The 17,745-nt window shown below is 45.5% G+C and overlaps 1 protein-coding gene and 1 long non-coding RNA gene across 4 annotated transcripts in view; both read left to right on the top strand.

The window, feature by feature from the left end:
* Nucleotides 1-17,204, top strand: part of LOC310696819 (uncharacterized protein) — a 234,548-nt gene extending 217,344 nt beyond the window's left edge. Inside the window, exons 1-3 of one of the 3 annotated variants that reach the window (XR_014520740.1) lie at nucleotides 13,350-13,807; nucleotides 13,901-13,958; nucleotides 16,983-17,204. Coding sequence is in view for 1 of the 3 variants with exons in the window: in XM_083482860.1 (XP_083338986.1) it covers nucleotides 14,328-14,333 (6 nt within the window). In the remaining 2 variants the exon portion in view is untranslated. Of the gene's footprint in view, nucleotides 1-13,349; nucleotides 13,808-13,900; nucleotides 13,959-14,327; nucleotides 14,510-16,982 lie in introns of those variants that run through there. The other 2 variants (XR_014520741.1, XM_083482860.1) reach the window with 2 other exon arrangements.
* LOC310696831 lies at nucleotides 9,986-12,938 on the top strand. Its single transcript, XR_014520751.1, has 3 exons — nucleotides 9,986-10,387; nucleotides 11,185-11,410; nucleotides 11,520-12,938. It is a non-coding gene; the product is annotated as an uncharacterized lncRNA (long non-coding RNA).
* Nucleotides 17,205-17,745: the final 541 nt, after the last annotated feature.

The following is a 17,745-nucleotide window of genomic DNA, read 5'->3' as shown; positions in this document are numbered from 1 at the left end:
ACAACAAAGCCTATATATAAGCCAAGCAGAGTTGGACGAGTGGCAAAAACAAGGGGTTATCATGCACCACTTCCGTTACAATACATGGTTGATGGGCTACACCTGGCTTGGGGAGTGACAGATAGGGCAGGTCTGTGTTAACTACGAGGTCTGAATCAAACTTGCTGCTATGGTATGTTTGACTGTTGCAAATCCATTTACCCCTGGCCGCCAGCCATGTTATTCCCGTCCCAAAATCAGAGATGACGGGCCTTAGAATCCCTTCCCAGAGATCTGATTTTCAGCTCTTTCCTCCTCTCACTCATCAGATCACGCTTCACTCTCAGAAAAATGGACAAAACTCAGATTGCGGCACGCTAAGTTTGAATGGATCTTCAAAGGCAACTTTTTCTGACGGGTCTGGATTTTTCTTTGCTGGGTCCCTTCTCTGGATCTGGGCTGCTGAATGAAATTCCAGCTGGGGAGTGGAATCCTGGCTATTTCCTGTCCTCTCTATACGTACTTAAAATCTTCCTAGGGTCCCGTGTTTCCTATGGCCTCTATACTTCGACAACAGCACAAGGAAGACTAAGAAAGAAAAAGAACCGCAGCCACCCATTTAGATATGGCAACTGCACATAGGTAAGAAGCAAGTGAGACGCATGACACATTGGAAATCAGCCTGAGAGCCATAGATCAAAATTTCCATATGGCCTCGGATAACCCCTCAACCTATCTTTCTATTTTCTTCCTGCATTCCAAATAGCACGCCTTCCAGCTGTAAATATTTAATAGCTACTTTTGCATTATGTATATAGATTACTGATGCAGACTAAATTTGGTTGCAATCCTGCACATTGTGTGTGTGTGTGTGTGTGTGTGTAAATATATGTAAAAATAACTTGTTTTAATAGGCTGGCCACAATCCAGATCTAATTGCGTGTAGTCCAATTATTTTCCTGTTCAGAAAACACACATGGACACACAGCCAAGTAGTTCAACAGGGCGCATAGGGACACCAAAATGCGAAGGCACATCATGATGCGCATCTGCCTAGGGTGTGCATTCACAAGCACCTGTTTTGACATTCTAATTGTCCTTGTTGGATCAGGACATCTGCGTCTAAAACTAAGGCTTACCAACCACTGGTACATAACATCTAACTTACTAAGAAACTAATCCTTACACCCTTGCTAGTATGTACAGAATCACACTCTCAGTTTTGGACTGTAGGGACAACAAATTTATGCCCTAAATTTATGTGCCTTGCAGGTATCGGTATTTTTCAAAAAATTATTTGGCATTGTATAATCTCCAGACTCCATGCATTTTGAAGTTGCTCACTGGCCTGCACACTCAGGATTCCCTTGTTCACTGAACATAAATGAAGTTATGTTTTATTCAGTAAAGAAAAATCCTCAGGCCAGTCTGGGCTGAGAATATCTCAAAGATCACCAGCTTCTGTTTCAGCTGGCCTGAGACCTTCGTCTCTCTTCTGAGGTCTGGATTGGAGATTCCTCAAAATCTGTTGAGTGGGGTCCTAAGACAAGGACTCATGTTAAGTTGTGGGCAAACATGTCAGACGACACAGCGATTCTTTAAACAGCTCTTCTTTATTCAGATGCCAGAACAGAACTAGGCTGAGGAGCTTAGTCAGCCTCCATATAAAGCTCCAGAACAATGCAACTGTTGCCATTTTCTAAAACTATCCAATCACTGAATGTCACTTTTCGATCCTTCATTTGCATAACTATCTACAGTATCCCCCTGCTGGCCCCAGGTGAGAACTTCAGTACATAACAACTCAAGACCTGGAACCACTCCCAAAGTTCATCCGCTTGATCCTGTTGCTGCTCATTTTTAGGCAGGAAATGAAGATCATTTTATTTCACTGAGTTTTTGTTTCACTGAGTTTATTTCACTGAGTTTTCTCTTAGCTGATTTTTTTAATGCTTCTGCTGCTTTTCCTGACCTTTTAAGACTGTTTTGGTTGGCAGGACTGCAGTTGTGATGTTTCTGAACCCTGTGCATGGTTTTTATTTTTAACTGTAAACTGTCTATCATATTTTACAGAAAGGTGGGAGGTAAATTTGCCCCCACCTGCCTGCTAAGCGCACACCCTCTTCAAATAAAAGCAGCTGACACTGACCACCCCATTCAGGATATAAACAACGACAACACACACGGCGTCTTCTGCTTCACCACCATCTCAAAACATACGTTGTATTAAGTCCTGGATATACACAGTGAAATATTTCCTCCATGCTATTTAGATGATACAAATTCATACCCTTTGAAAACACAGTCTTCCCCAGACACTTACTTACTTACTTATTTAATGGATTCAAATAGTTTATTTTAAAATTTAAAAAATAAATGTGCAAAGAAACCCCCCCCAAAGTGACATGTAAAATAATAACAACATATACAATATAATCCTATTATTTCATACAAGCGACTGTAGACATGGCAAGTATCAGCTCTGTGGGAAGTCCTGTGCCTTTTTAAAATGTGAGGGTTTTTTGGGGGGGGGTTATTGAGTTGTTGTATTTTGATTGTATATTTTGTGGTTTTATATTTTGATTTTGTTCTGTGAACTGCCCTGACATCTCCGGGTTTAGGGCGGTATATAAATAAAGCACACATGTCTATGACTTGGGCTTTGTATAAACTTTCCCTAGCACCATATTCCTTCACAAAAGGGATGGGGAACCTGTGGCCTTCAAGATGGACTACAGATCCCATCATCCCCAGTCATCATAGTCCGTGGTCAGGGATGATGGGGGAGCATCTAGCAGCATGGTTTCCCATCTTGATGGCGTCTGGATTACTGTCCTGCTAAGTGTGTGGAAATGGCCTCTGGCCCTGCTGTGGCTAGAACCACCTCAAAACGTCACTGCCCATGGCAACAGTAAAAAATGGCACCCCCTTCCATTGATGGGGGTCAGAACCAGACATTTTGCTGCTTGAAGTGATGGACAAGATTACCATCTCTGCCCCCTTCCAGGCATGAACGCTAAATGGATGGGGAACTGAATATTTTTTCAACACAAGGCAGGTCAGCAGGATGCCACCACCCTGAGTACAGCTGAGGAAGCACAGGGCAGGCCACAGCTCTGTCCTTCAGCATCATGCCATTGCTCCCACCCTGGCATCTGCCGCCTGAGGCAGTCGCCTCGCACTACCTCATGTTAGGACCGGTTCTGTGTGGGAAACAATCCACCGGGAAGTTCTCTTGCACAAGTCCAATTGAACTATTGGTGTTATTGCACTGCTCCTGTTCATTTAAAAAAAAAAAAACTTAGTGGAAGATCTTCCTAGTGGTTTGGGCCCAACAGTTTACATCTCTCTCCCCATCTTTCTGCCCTTAGTGGCACACAAAATTTACCGTTCTCTTGACTCAGGATAGGGCCCTGGCCACAAACTCCCAGTGTAGACCGTCATAGTTGCTCTGTTTTTGGATACATAATCTGACACACAATGCAGACACACCACTAATAAACTGGTGGGGCAGAATGTCTAGGTCTGGGTACCACATCACCCTCAGACACCTGCAAGGGCTCCCTACTCCTCTCAAAAAAAAAAAGAAAAAAAGGTTGGATTAGGATATTTGGTTGTGTTCCCTGTGTTTTTTTGGAGGGAGATAGATTTTTTGCTTCTTTGTGGTAAGTTCTGAGCATCACCAGTTTTCCTTCTGTGAAATGGGTGTTTTGTGGTGCCCATGACAGTTCATCAGACATCCAAATGTGCTCCTGGGCCCAAAAAGGTTGAGGTTGCCTTGCCTACTTATTCCAAGGGTTCTCTCCTATGCCTGAACTGACTGGTGCTGACTGGCTCTGCGAAAGAACAGCTCTGCCTAGACAGCTGCTAAAAATAAAATAAACATAGCCTGGATCAGAACCAGGCCAAGGCACAGTACTTAAAAGAAAAACCCCAAACCATAGGCATGCTGGCTTGAAGGGGGCAGGACAGAAGACAGCCAGTTGGCAACCTGAGGTGCTGCTTCTACATGTACTGTCAAACATGAGGAGCAACAAGTGAATCGTTTCTTAGTAGCCAATATTCTCACTTCTGTTCCAGTTTAACTTTCTTTGGTGGTGGGTTCTGAACCTGGGACTGGTGGGAATTCAGTCTTGGCCAGGGGTCGGCAAGGTTTACCTCGCCTGGGCTAGTTCACTCCAGCGGAGATCCCTCTATGGACCGGATCGTGTGCGCACCCGCCATTTCCGTCACCTGCGTCTAGGCACATCAACAGGCCAATGGAGCACATTACTGGGAAATCAAGTGGAGCAATGCTCCTTGGTTGAATAAAAGCTTCTAGGCTTCAAGCAATGGGGAGATGGCTGTGCACCTCCAGTCTCATCTATTCCTCCATGGGACTAGAATTCATTTAGCCCAAAAATGGAAACAACAAAAAGTACCGATGAAAGAAGAGTGGCAGATGAAGATGATGGACTTTGCAGAACTGGCGAAGCGGACAGGAAAAATCCGAAACCAGTATGATCAATATGTGTTTGTAAGGTGTGTATTTGTAATATTGTGAAAACTGAAAAATAAAGTTTATATATATTTTTTTAAAGCACTCTGGAAGTGTATACTCGATTCTGACCAAACAAAGCCTCCTGATTTGTATTTTGCTCTAACTCCATTTCTATGCAAAACTCTATTTGAAAATGTGATGGCACAGAGGTGGGGGAAACAGAGATAACCAGCTAACTTGGTATCTCTTAAACCTGCTGAAATTTATATGCAAATTCTGTTAATTATGCTGTTGCAGCATGTTAGCCTCCATCTCTTATGTGCTCTGTCTTCTAGCGCTGAACAAATGCCTCTCTCTCTCTCTCTCTCTCTCTCACACACACACACACACACACAGAGAGAGAGAGATTCCCTTCACACACATCAGTTAGCTGCCTGCATCTGAGTGCAAGCAAACAGATTCCCATTTTTCTTTTTTCCCCCCTTTTCCTAAAAAAAAAAAAAAAAAAAGCTGTTTCCATCTCAGAGAAGATGGTGGCGTCTTGGTTTTGGATTGCAGTTCCTGTGTCCTGGGAATGATAATCCCACAAAGCCAGCAATCCAACGGTTAAGGTTAAGCGAGAGCTCCCAGTTGGCTCCCCTGGGCATTCTTGGCAGGAGCTACGGAGATCATGCAAAAGGCTTTGGCTCCAGCTGCCAGGCTTGTGGCCTGTCCGAGTTCAATAGCCACTTGTATAACTAGCCCCTCGCATCCCTGCTTATGGGGTTTTGTCCCCAAGCCAGAAACATTGCATGTATACATTGCAGAGCTGCGCATCTGTGCAGAAGGTATCTGTAAAGGCAGCCTGTCAAATGGTTAGAGCGCTGTGTGCATTGGAAGGGGGCAAAAGGGACGGAATTATAGTTTCTGGGTTTCCTGTCCTTGGCTTTTCTGAGAAGAATTTCAAATGATGCCTGGAAGATCAATTCCCCCACCCCACCCCAATCTTTTCAGTGGCAAAGGGGCTAGGCTTCTGCAGGGACCCAGCAGGCAAGATGGCCAAGGGTCCTTTGGTTACTTTCTAGAGTAGACCACACACTTGTATTCTGTCCATGGGGCTCAAGGCAACAGACATGATGTCTCCCCTTTCTGTCCTCAGCTAGGTTCAGATGAGAGAGGTTGACTGGCTGAAGGTCGCCCAATGGGGCTTCACGGCTGAGTAGGGATCTGAAACTGTATCTGCCTGGTCCCAGCCCAGCACTCTAACCATTAACGGCAATGGCTCTTAATCGATCCAGGACTTGTCATTGTTTAGTTGTTTAGTCGTGTCCGCCTCTTCGTGACCCCCTGGACCAGAGCATGCCGGGCACTCCTGTCTTCCACTGCCTTCCGCAGTTTGGTCAAACTCATGCTGGTAGCTTTGAGAACACTGTCCCACCATCTCGTCCTCCGTCGTCCCCTTCTCCTTGTGCCCTCCATCTTTCCCAACATCAGGGTCTTTTCCAGGGAGTCTTCTCTTCTCATGAGGTGGCCAAAGTATTGGAGCCTCAGCTTCAGGATCTGTCCTTCCAGTGAGCACTCAGGGCTGATTTCCTTAAGAATGGAGAGGTTTGATCTTCTTGCAATCCATGGGACTCTCAAGAGTCTCCTCCAGCACCAGAATTCAAAAGCATAAATTCTTTGGCAATCGGCCTTCTTTATGGTCCAGCTCTCACTTCCATACATCACTACTGGGAAAACCATAGCTTGAACTATAGGGACCTTTGTTCGGCAAGGTGATGTCTCTGCTTTTTAAGATGCTGTCTAGGTTTGTCATTTGTAATCCAGGGCTAGTATGTGTCTACTGCCCTCTGCTGCTGGGGATAGGGAGGGGTGGATGGGGCTTCAAAGTTATTCTTCTGGACGTATTTCAGACCCCAAGGTATCCACACGCAGACATCCCACTTTACTAATGTAAGGACTTATAAGCATACTCCTTTTGACTGGGAAGGTAACTCTATAATGGAACACTTATTTTCATGCTTGTAACTGACATGCGCATGGTACATAAAAACAATTTTAAATCAACGCAATCAAAGCTGCCTCACTGAATTCTTGGAATGGCTATGTTCTGAAGGGACCCATTTTGGTCTAGGAGGCTGTGACATGCTGGAATAACATGGGACGGCAGCCATTTAAACGATCCACATCTGGCAACTCTCTTTGTAACCCAGAGCAAAGAAAGCTGTTATGTACTAATTTTGTGGCATTGCAAAGACCCCTTTATTCTCCTCTGGGTTATTCCCATCTATAAGCCTACACATAAATGCACTTTTGGCAGTTAATCTGAGCCGTTCAGTCAGCAGTCTGATTATTCTTCTGCGTTCTATTTTTTCCTCAAATTATTCTGAGTCATATCCTTACATAGACAATTTGGATTCCAAGTGGTACAACACAATGCACTCAGTCCCAAGCAGCGAAGAAGATTACATCTCTGGGTTTTGAAACCAGATTGAATGGAGGCTAGGTTCTGCTCCTGTTGTAATTTTAATGCATTGTTGCAAGCAAAAATATGCAGTACACTGCTAAGTAAGCTCAAATCCTCCAGATTTAAAAGTGGAACAAGGCCACTTTGCACTCCACATGCAAACCAGGGCCAGCTCTACCATTAGGCAGAGTGAGGTGATTGCCTCAGGCAGCTGATTTGAGATATCATGAGAGGGCAACAAATCATTATTAGAATTTTTTAGTGGCAAGGAGAGGAAGAGGTGCTTGTGGGATTTTCTGCCACATGTGCCAAAATGACTTGGCTGGCCTTGGATATTATGCCTCTTGACTGTTGTACCTCAGGCAGCAAAATGCCTTGGGCTGGCCCTGGTTGGGACTTTGCTGTAGGTCCTTGTGCAAAATATATTTTGGGGGAGCAATTTCCCAATTTAGTCTTACTATACACCTTCTGTTGCAGATGAAATATCCCAAAGAGAAGACATTTAATTAAATAGGATCTATAAAGGTGATCTTCAATTTCCTGTCTCCAGCCTTAAGTTATCCATCCCTCTCTCTGCCTCCTTCCTGATCCTGGCTTCAGGACAGGCAAGATCCCATACCATCTCCTCGCAGGTGATTGGTGAGAGGGGTGGGATGTGTCAAGCAGGCCTCCTGCATTCACTCAGCCTTCCCAGGAGCCCCACACCCACAGAAGACCATCATTCCTCTTAACCCCAGAAGCTCAGGACTGGACTATAGCATCGGACTTTGGGATTGGCCTAATGTTAGGTAAAAAATGGTGGCTCCTTCAGTCCTCTGGGCCCTGGCATTTGTCCAACATGGGATGACCTCTGTCATTAGCTGGAACTGCTTGCTGGCAATTCAGGGCTGGGAACTCCTAAGCAGGGCTGCCAGACTCCCATGGCTACATTCACACTGTCACTTTAAAGAACTCTTTGTGAGAGACTTGACTTCACTGAACCTGGATGAGGCATCTCAAAGGGCTTGAGCCCATGCTTTTAAAAGCTGCAAGGCAAGCAGACATTCACCAGGTACTGTCTTTGCCCATCATCGCTAACCCTGCATGCTCAAAAAGCTTTGCCTGCTGACTATCTGCTTGCCATAACAATGTAAGAGTCGTGCTGGATCAGGACCAGAGGTCATCATTCCCCACAGTGGCCAGACGGGTGCCTATGAGAAAGATGGTGCTCTTCAGAGACATGGTGTCGCCAGTCCTGGAGGCAGAACAAAGTCATCGCGGATAGTTTAAAAAGCTTCTAAGTTGGTAGCCATCACTGCATATTTCTGTCTATTCCTAGACTTTCTTCAGAGTGTCTGTCACATCTTGTTGCAATAAATGCCTCATTTTAACTACACACTGTGAAGTGTTTGTCTTCCTCTTGGCTCTCCTCAATCAGCATTCAGTTTCATTGGACAGCTTCTACTATTATTGGGGGGGGGAGGAATCTGTCCACTTTCTCTTCACCATCCATGTGTAATTTAATATTCCCTTATCATGTCCCACCTTACGCATCTTTTTGCTAAGCTAAAAAGCCCCATAAACTTTCCTCCGAGGAGAACTGCTCCTGCCCCAATTGTTTTGCCTGCCCCTTTCAGCACGTTTCTGGGCTCCGCAATATCCTTTTTGAGGTCCAGTGACCAGAACTGTATACAGTATTCCTACTGCAGTTGCACGGCAGATTTAATCGAACCATGGCAAGTTCTTAAAGAAATGGGAGTGCCTGATCACCTCATTTGTCTTCTGAGCAATCTCTATGTGGGACAAGAAGCTACAGTTAGAACTGGATATGGAACAACTGATTGGTTCAAAATTGGGAAAGGAGTACGACAAGGCTGTATATTGTCTCCCTGCTTATTTAACTTATATGCAGAATTCATCATGCGAAAGGCTGGACTGGATGAATCCCAAGCTGGAATTAAGATTGCCGGAAGAAATATCAACAACCTCAGATATGCAGATGACACAACTTTGATGGCAGAAAGTGAGGAGGAATTAAAGAACCTCTTAATGAGGGTGAAAGAGGAGAGCACAAAATATGGTCTGAAGCTCAACATCAAAAAAGCGAAGATCATGGCTACTGGGCCCATCACCTCCTGGCAAATAGAAGGGGGGGAAATGGAGGCAGTGAGAGATTTTACTTTCTTGGGCTCCATGATCACTGCAGATGGTGACAGAAGTCACAAAATTAAAAGCCGCCTGCTTCTTGGGAGAAATGCAATGAGAAACCTAGACAGCTGCTTAAAAAGCAGAGACATCACCTTGCCAACAAAGGTCCATATAGTTAAAGCTATGGTTTTCCCAGTAGTGATGTATGGAAGTGAGAGCTGGACCATAAAGAAGGCTGAACGCTGAAGAATTGATGCTTTTTAATTATGGTGCTGGATGAGACTCTTGAGAGTCCCATGGACTGCAAGAAGATCAAACCTCTCCATTCTGAAGGAAATCAGCCCTGAGTGCTCACTGGAAGGACAGATCCTGAAGCTGAGGCTCCAATACTTTGGCCACCTCATGAGAAGAGAAGACTCCCTGGAAAAGACCCTGATGTTGGGAAATATGGAGGGCACAAGGAGAAGGGGATGACAGAGGACGAGATGGTGGGACAGTGTTCTCAAAGCTACCAGCATGAGTTTGACCAAACTGCGGGAGGCTGTGGAGGACAGGAGTGCCTGGCATGCTCTGGTCCAGGGGGTCACCAAGAGTCGGACATGACTAAACAACAACACCATACATAGGCTTTAGAAGCTGTGATATATTGCTGAGGGGGGCAGGAGAAGAGAAGGGGAAAGCAAGTCTTCACTCACCAGTCTTGTCTAGGACTCATCCAGAAAGTATAGCCAGAGACATTTTGGCAAATTTTAAAAATGTTACCCCTGAAAAAGAGGATGTGTCCTGGAAAAAGAGGACAAACGGCAGCCGGTAGGGGGCAGAACTGAGTTACCTGTGACACAATTTGTCAGTTAATTTTTTTATTATTTACTTGATTGGGGGGCAGTTCCCCCCCGAACCCCCAGCCACACCACCTGCAACCAGGGGCGGAGGAAGGGGGTGCGGTAGGTGTGGGGCCACCCTGGGTGTCCCCACTGAGGGGGGTGACAAAATGCCGGGTGGCACTCACCACGGGGCCTGTAGTGGGCCCAAGGCTCTGCGCTGCCCAAACGGTCCGCCCACTGCCCCCCCCCCCCAGCTGAAGGGCGACTGAGTGGGAGGAGGCAGGCAGACTCTGGAGGCCCCATGGTGCGCCCTGCCCCTATGGATGCCTCGCCACACTCTCGCCCTGCCCCTATGGGCAGCTTGCACCCCAGGCGCCCGAGCGGCTTCCTCCGCTGCTGACTCTCCCTGGCTATAATACTGGTTTTAGCCCTCTCACTGGTCAGAGCTGAAGTTGTCATTTACAACTTTAAAAAGAGATACAACAAATTTTCACTTGTGATCTCGATAGTGGACAATTTTAAATGTTGCTTGTAGATAGAGAGAGAGGGGGGGGGGGTAGATAGCTTTAACAGTTTCTTATCATTTTCCTAAAGCATTTTCTTAAAGGAGAACCTCCAAAAAAGCACACTGTGGAGGAGAGTTTCCTGGCTGTCACTCAAAGAAGAATTCAAACTCTGGCTGCAGTGTCTACCAAAATCTTTAATGTTCAGATCAGTGCGATACTTGGGGGAAATGTCATTAAAAGGCACAGCAGGTTCTACACATAGCCAAGCAAACAAAGACATTGATCCAGGAATGAGACATACCCAGTTTAGGAGCTAACTCCTCTTAAGCCCATAACCCCCCCAAAATTTGAGGGGGCCGTGAACCCCCCCAAACTGTTGATGGCCATTGCCATTTAATTGTGTGTGGCGTGTCATGTGACTATGTAAGGCAGGGCTTACTGCCCTCCACCCCCCATATTTTACTCAAGTTGGCCCCCCAGCAACCCTGTTATTAGGGAGTGGGGCCGGCACTAATTTCTCCCCCATGCGCAATGATCCTATGTTGAAAACAAACCCATTTGTATCCACTGTATTAATGTGCCAAGGGACTATTTTATGTGCCCTTATGACCAACAGGTGGTGGAAGGAGCGAGCCAGAGTCTAGTGAGTGAGACTGTCCCTGGCAATAATACTGGTTTTAACCCTCTCCCTGGTCAGAGCTGAAGTCTCACTGAAGTTGTCATTTACAACTTTAAAAAGAGAGACAAAAAATGTTCACTTGTAATCTCCATAGTTGGCAGTTTTAAATGTTGCTTGTAGATGATAGATAGATAGATAGATAGATAGATAGATAGATAGATAGATAGATAGATAGAAAACTCATAAAAAACACCAAGATGAAGATTTTAAAGAGAATCAAGAAAAGCAGATATACCTGATGACTAGAAAGGCCAAGGGAAAACAAAGACACATGAAGGAACACGAGGGGTGAAATCAAGTTTATTTCCCTTTCGACCAACAAGTCTTTGGATGTACAAAGGAGCAGAGGAAAGGGTGGGTGGAGATGAAGTTGCAGCTGGGCCACCAGCCGAAGCTGATGGAAGGCACTGGGGGTCACTGAGCGCCTTCCCTGTCTCTCTATCAACAGAGGTGACCAAGGCCCTTTCCGTGCCAAAAGCAGGCCTAAACCCTGATGGAAATGGAGCCAGAAAAGCAGCTTCTTCCAAGAGCACCTGGATCTGGTCTGCGACCACTCGCTCCAGAACCTCGCTCCAGAAGTTGGAAAAACCAAGACGGGTAAGATTTTAAGACAGGTAAGACTTAGAAGTTAGAAGGGTAGGGGGATCCAGGGGGAAAGAAAGCTGTGCATGTGCTAAAGGGCAAAGCAGAGGCGCAGAAGACAACATAGTTCCATTTAATGTCATTTTAGCTCAGGTTGCCTTGTTGACAAAAATGCTTTGCAGCCATTTTGTGATAGCTTCTTGGGGACTATAGATAAGCTCCTTCGCTAATGGGAAAAACTTCCTTTTATGTATATTGTGGCTTCCAAGGAGTAGAATAACAAACCTTCTTGAGCAGCTGCTTAAAAGTGGTGGCATTTGGCATATGAAGCCAAACAAATTGTACTTACTGCAGAAGAGGGTCACCAAAATATTGTTGAGTTTTGGTTCCTTCAGGTGTGTATAAATCCAAAAGGTTCCAAACATGCCAGCATTTTGCATCCTCGCCAGTAATTCTGTTCCCAGGGGTATTTAGGTATTTAGAATACCCATTTTAAAAGCTGGTGCATCAAACTGCTTCTTTTGTCTGTAACAGTTGCCTTGCTGATTTCAGTGTGAAAAAGCAAATAAGGCATTTTGAGGGTGAATCTACTGATGGCAATGGCAGAGGCGGCCTGGTAGAGGCCTTGGAGTGAGTAGAGGTTTTCACCATTTTGCCAGCCATTTTTAAGCAAAAAAAGTCCAGCAAACATTTAAGCACAAACATATTCACAATTAGGAAGGCTGAGCCGTGACCATTTTTTCCTGTAAATAAAGGGCAGAATATGTTGTCTGCTAATGGTAAGGCTTAAATGACTGAGAAAATATTTGAAATCTTATGAATCCCTGCTCTCTGGCCATTTTTACTCATACGTAAGGGGGTGGCTGATTGTTCCACTAATGACCAGAGAGGGCCACACAAAATCATAATAACCCACATTTGTCAAATATTTTGGAATAGATGTCTGTACCCTTAAATCCTGTAGATAAAGGAGGCATGTACGTAGCTCCTAATTTTCTTTGCCTGGGGTACATGTATGATTGTTTAATGCAGGGAACACAATCCATAAATGCTGAGACTTTATTAGAAATTTAATTTGACCCAAATTCTATTGCTGACTTTTTGGTGAAAACTTGCATGATAGGGTTGCTGGGTTTCCAACAAATACTAAAATCTGGATCCTCACCAGTACTTCTGTTCCTAAGGCAATAGATTTAAAACCTGGTGTGGCAAACTGCTTCCTTTGCCTGTAACCTTTCACTTGGTTACCTTCAACTGCAATCGTAGCTTCTATTAAAAATACTTTCGAATTCTCAGAGGCAGCGATAGGCACTGATCTCTACATGCTCTATCGGAATCATAGCAGCAATAAAGTTGTGTGTCTTCTGGCTGAAGGTGAGTATCTTGTGCTTGGCTGAGGGGGAAATCTCTGTTGTGTTCTGCCTGCAACTCTTTGTACAAAGATTCTTTCAGGTCGCAGTGAGGAGGACCATTCAAGCACCCTGAGCCTGTTGGAGAAAAGGTAGGCTCTAAATGGAATCATACATCAAATATGCAAACTAAATATTCCAAAGAGCTTGTATAGAGCAATGTTGGTTATTCAATCCCTTTTTCAGAAGAGCTGTGATCTCGAAAGCCGAATGCTGTTGTCGCTCTCTGTGCTTCTACCTGGAGGGACTTCTCTTGTCGGGACACCACTGCAGGGGAGGCCCCTTCCTGTGCCATCACCACACAATAAGGTACATCTTTTGGTGGGATGGCCATCCTTGTTTTGTTCCAGCTCTTTTTTTTTACAGACCTCACAGAGCTACCTGTGCCAGAAGCAGATCTGCTCCATTGACAAGTAAGATGCAGTGTCAGAGCTCTTGATACATCAAGTGAACATCTGAAGTGCAGGATTGAGAGACACCTGCGTCTTGACTGCGCTGCTTTAGGTAACCGGCCGTTTTTGCTCCTGTCTCTGGAGGGGAGGGCTGCTGAAGACCCTAGTCTCTTCCAGGTGCATCTCAGTGACGCAAGAAATAGAATTTTGCAAGCCTTCAGGGAACTTAACGGCAAGTGAACTTCACACTCCACAATTCAGTGATCTTTTTCAGTACAATCCTTTTGTGCTGGCTTCTCCATTTCCCCCCACTTGATCTCTTCACAGTTCTGTCCAAGAGCCCACCACACTCAGGTGAAGCCAGCTCTTCCTGCAGAAGTCAGGTCAGTAAGAAGAGCTGTGTTCCAAAAACATTTCTCTGGAATTGGCGGGAAAGGGCTGGGGACAAACTAATGAGTCCAGATTGCTTTTCACAGACCAGCAGAAGGAACTTCCAGGCCCATGAATTCACACTTCAGAGGGACTAACAAAAAGGTGAGCATAAAGGCAGAGTTTGAAGACTGGAACCAGTCTCTCTGTTCTGCCCTGCAAATGAATGACAGTTAACCTGGCACTCTGTGACGTAAACACATCTAGGTGAATACCCTTTGCTAATGGCAAGGGATCAAACCTTGATTGTGTTCTGTCTGCAACTTCATAATTCTTAAGGGTTTTCTTTTTTCCTGAGAGAACATTCTGTATTCAGAGTGTTCTCTCAGGTTTTGCTTTTCACCTTGTTGCATTGGCCAAAAAAAAGCAAAAGACGCTGGTGGTTGGCGCTCCTGGTTTCCAGGACGGGGTTCAAGCCCCTGCAGTGTCCCTGCTTACTTCCAATGCAACCTCTCTTTCTCTCTCCCCCTTAAGAACTAAATGAAGCAAAGTGCTCCTCTGATGTATCACTGGTGTGTGTCTAAGACAAGGTGGATTACATGGATGATTCCCATCCTAGCACTCCTTGCCTCAGGGAACAAAATACTTACTTCATACACACACACACACACACACACACACACAACTGTCTATTAATTTTGCATTGTTTGTTTAGACATTTGCTCCACTTCCCAGTGGGGAGGAGTTGCGGTGGACCACGTGGTCACCATCTCCCCACCGGGGGCTTGGGACTTTGTCCCCCGTTGCCCGGGGAATCCCAGCCACCTCAGAGCCCGGCCACCCAATCCGCTGGTCAGGGGCGTGGCTGGGGCTGTTTAAACCCGAGGTGCGAACCAGAGGTCTTCCTTCAATCACCTGCCCTCCCTCCCTATTTTGCAAGTTAGGCACTGGCCTTGCTATGGACTTCGGTTGGTCGCCTTGGTTGTCTGAGGGGCCTGGTAGGAATTTTTCCACTTGGCAAATTGGCACTGTCCACTTGGTTTTTGCCTACCTCGTAGCAATTGTCACAACTTTGTTAGGGTTGCGGTTAGGCATTGATTGACCTTGTGTGGGGGAGGGGACATGTGTCCATCACCTGCCCCTCCATGCTTAAGGGTATTCCGTTAAAGGAATCCAGGGGTGTTGATCTTGTCCGAAGCCCGGTTGGGGGCTGGGGCCTTGAGAGGACCCCAATGGGAACACCAGGGGGAGCTTGAGTTGGTCTGCATCGACAGGGCTCCCCTTACCTGTGGCTTACCCTTACCGGACTTCCTGCACATCAGGCAGGAGTCAGATATAGTTGGGTCCAATCAATGCCCAAGCCAATACAGCTCACATTCTATAATTTAATAAAGTTGTGGCAAAATTTGCCCAATAACATAAGCCTAGTATCTGTGTCTCTGTGTGAGTTATTTCTCAATGAGGGGGTGGCTGCGGGGTCTCAACATGCAGAGTAACCTAAATATACAAACAAACGGATCCTATTTAGATTATGCAGAATGTGGAAAAGGTCGGGATGGAAGAGGAAATGGCATGACGTTCAGTCATTAGCAGAAGAAGAAGAGCAAATATAAGATGCTCAGGTGTCCTATTTTACAGAAGACAGTTGTCAATTTTCTGGGCTTTCAGAGGCTTAAGATGTGGACAGGTGACAGTTCTCTATATGAAGGTGTCCTCTATTTGAATGGCCAGGCATTCCAGGTCTGGCTGAAAGATACAGAAGGAAGAGCAGGGGCACTGAAGTCGCCCATCAACTGATAGCACCTTGGCAGCAGACTAAGCACAACCACCTAGGCCACAGTCTTCCCCACTGCAGTGAGATGTATAATATTCCCCTGTAGAATTATAGGGTGACCCAACACATCAGTCATACTCAAGGTAATATATATCCAGCTAAGTCATACAGTACTCTGAATCACTGAAAGCAATGGGTCTAGTGACTATGACTTAGTAAGAAATAATATTTTTAAATGTGCATCTACACAGAGTGTATGCAAATAGAGGTCCATTCCTTTGGCCAAGTGCCAATGGCCACTCTAAGCAAAGACGAGTCCAATTTCTGCAATCGGGGTTATCTGGGATGCAACATTGTATGTTCAGTCAGGCCCTTTTGTTTTCTCCTGATCAGGAGGAATGCCGTTTGACCCTAAGTAAGTGTACTTTGAAGGAAGTCGGAGTGCTTCCATAGTCTTACTCCCTAGTAAGTGCACGTTGGGGGAGGGCTGTAGCTCCGTTTCAGAGTGCATGCTTTGTGTTGTGTATTGAGTCAAAGGATTTTATATCTGTATTATTATTGTCTGTATTCGCATTAGGGTACAGTAACTGCCTTTTGGTTCCAGAGGGTACAGCTACTATTGGTTCATTTAAGCTGCTGTATTTGGATCCTCTGTCTTATTGGTTTCCTCCAAAAGGCAGGACTGTGATTGCCTGATATTGTTCCCTCCAAAATGTATCCTTTCTTGCTAGTTCCCTGTCCCTATAAATGTAGCTTTCCTCTCCCCAGTCTTTAGTCTTGTTGCTTTAATAAAGAAGTGTTACTAGAGAACCGTCTCCAGCATATTATGTCAAGAGAGCTGAAATCACAAACCCCACGTCACAACGCTTTGTATGCAGGAGGTGGGGTCCCAGGCATTTCCAGACAGGGCTGCTAAGAAAGATCCTTCCAGAGCCACTGCAAGTCAGGGATACCCAGGCATCAGAAGAACTATCCACCCAGATCTTCAGGAGGGCCAGAATTGCATTTTGCAACGTTTTCCACATTAGTTTGTGGAAATTTCTTTCTTTCTTCAGGGCGGTATGTTGCTGAAGGGAACGGCACACCTTCCCCTGCAGTGAGAATTCCTACAAACACACCACACACACTCTCTCTATTGGGGAATGGAAGCACCAATGACTCACAATTCCTCTTCCAATATTTATTTTAGTGTGTGTAGTTCCCCTTTGAGAAAATTCCAATATTACTGCATTATAATGAAGCGCATGGGACACTAAATGTGACACTGATTTGGTACCAATGTTCTGGGCCTGGTAACATGCCACAGAAGTGCTCTGGCCTGGCCAGAGAACAACTTGGAAAGTTATACATGATTCTACAAACCATTGTGTTCACCATAAATCTACTCATAAATCTCTCTGTTGTTGCTTTTACAGCTTTCTCAGAAAATCAAGCATGTGTGAAAGGTCACAGCCACACCATAGATGCAAAGCACATTTAAAGCACATGGTCCCACCCCCACACCCAGAATCGTAGGAGCTATAGTTTACCCCTCACAGAGCTACAATGCTCAGCACATTTAAGAAACCACAGTTCCCAGAATCCTCTGCGGAAGCCATGTGTTTTAAATGTATAGTGTAAATGGGACCAAAGTTCCATCTGCATTTTCTTGTGTCTCATAGATTTCTCCCCTGACAGAGGACAGTAGTTTCCTTGCTGTAACCTGTTTCTCTATGCAGAGGCCTAAAATCAGCAACAAATTAATTACCATTATGTGACTCCTTCTCCTGCCGCGCACTGGAACACTCCCCCCCTTGCCCAGCTCAGCCAGAGGAGGGAGCCTTCCACAAGGTGGCAGAAGGGGTGGGCAGAGCGCTGCCTCTTGCTTTTTCGCTGCCTGAAGCGGGTGCTTTGCCCTGCCTCCTCAGTGGGCCGGCTCTGGTTATGTGGAACAGAAAGCCAAAATTGCATGTAATCAAAACACACTGGGTGCTATGGCGTGCTAGATTGCTAACGTCTTTCCCCCAGATCCTTTCGACCCCATTTTTTTAATTAAAAAAACCAAAAAACCACTGCTGAGCACAGAAAGCTGAAAGTGTGCAAGTTACGGTAAATGCACGTAAATCGCGGGATTGCTGTACTTTATACCAAAAGTGATTGGCCGATTGGCAAGCTATGCTCCCGAGTTTTGCTTTTGTG

The sequence above is a fragment of the Podarcis liolepis genome, assembly GCF_965112155.1.
Source record: "Podarcis liolepis genome assembly, chromosome: 17".
NCBI lineage: Eukaryota > Metazoa > Chordata > Lepidosauria > Squamata > Lacertidae > Podarcis > Podarcis liolepis.
This window is presented reverse-complemented; position numbering and strand designations above follow the sequence as displayed.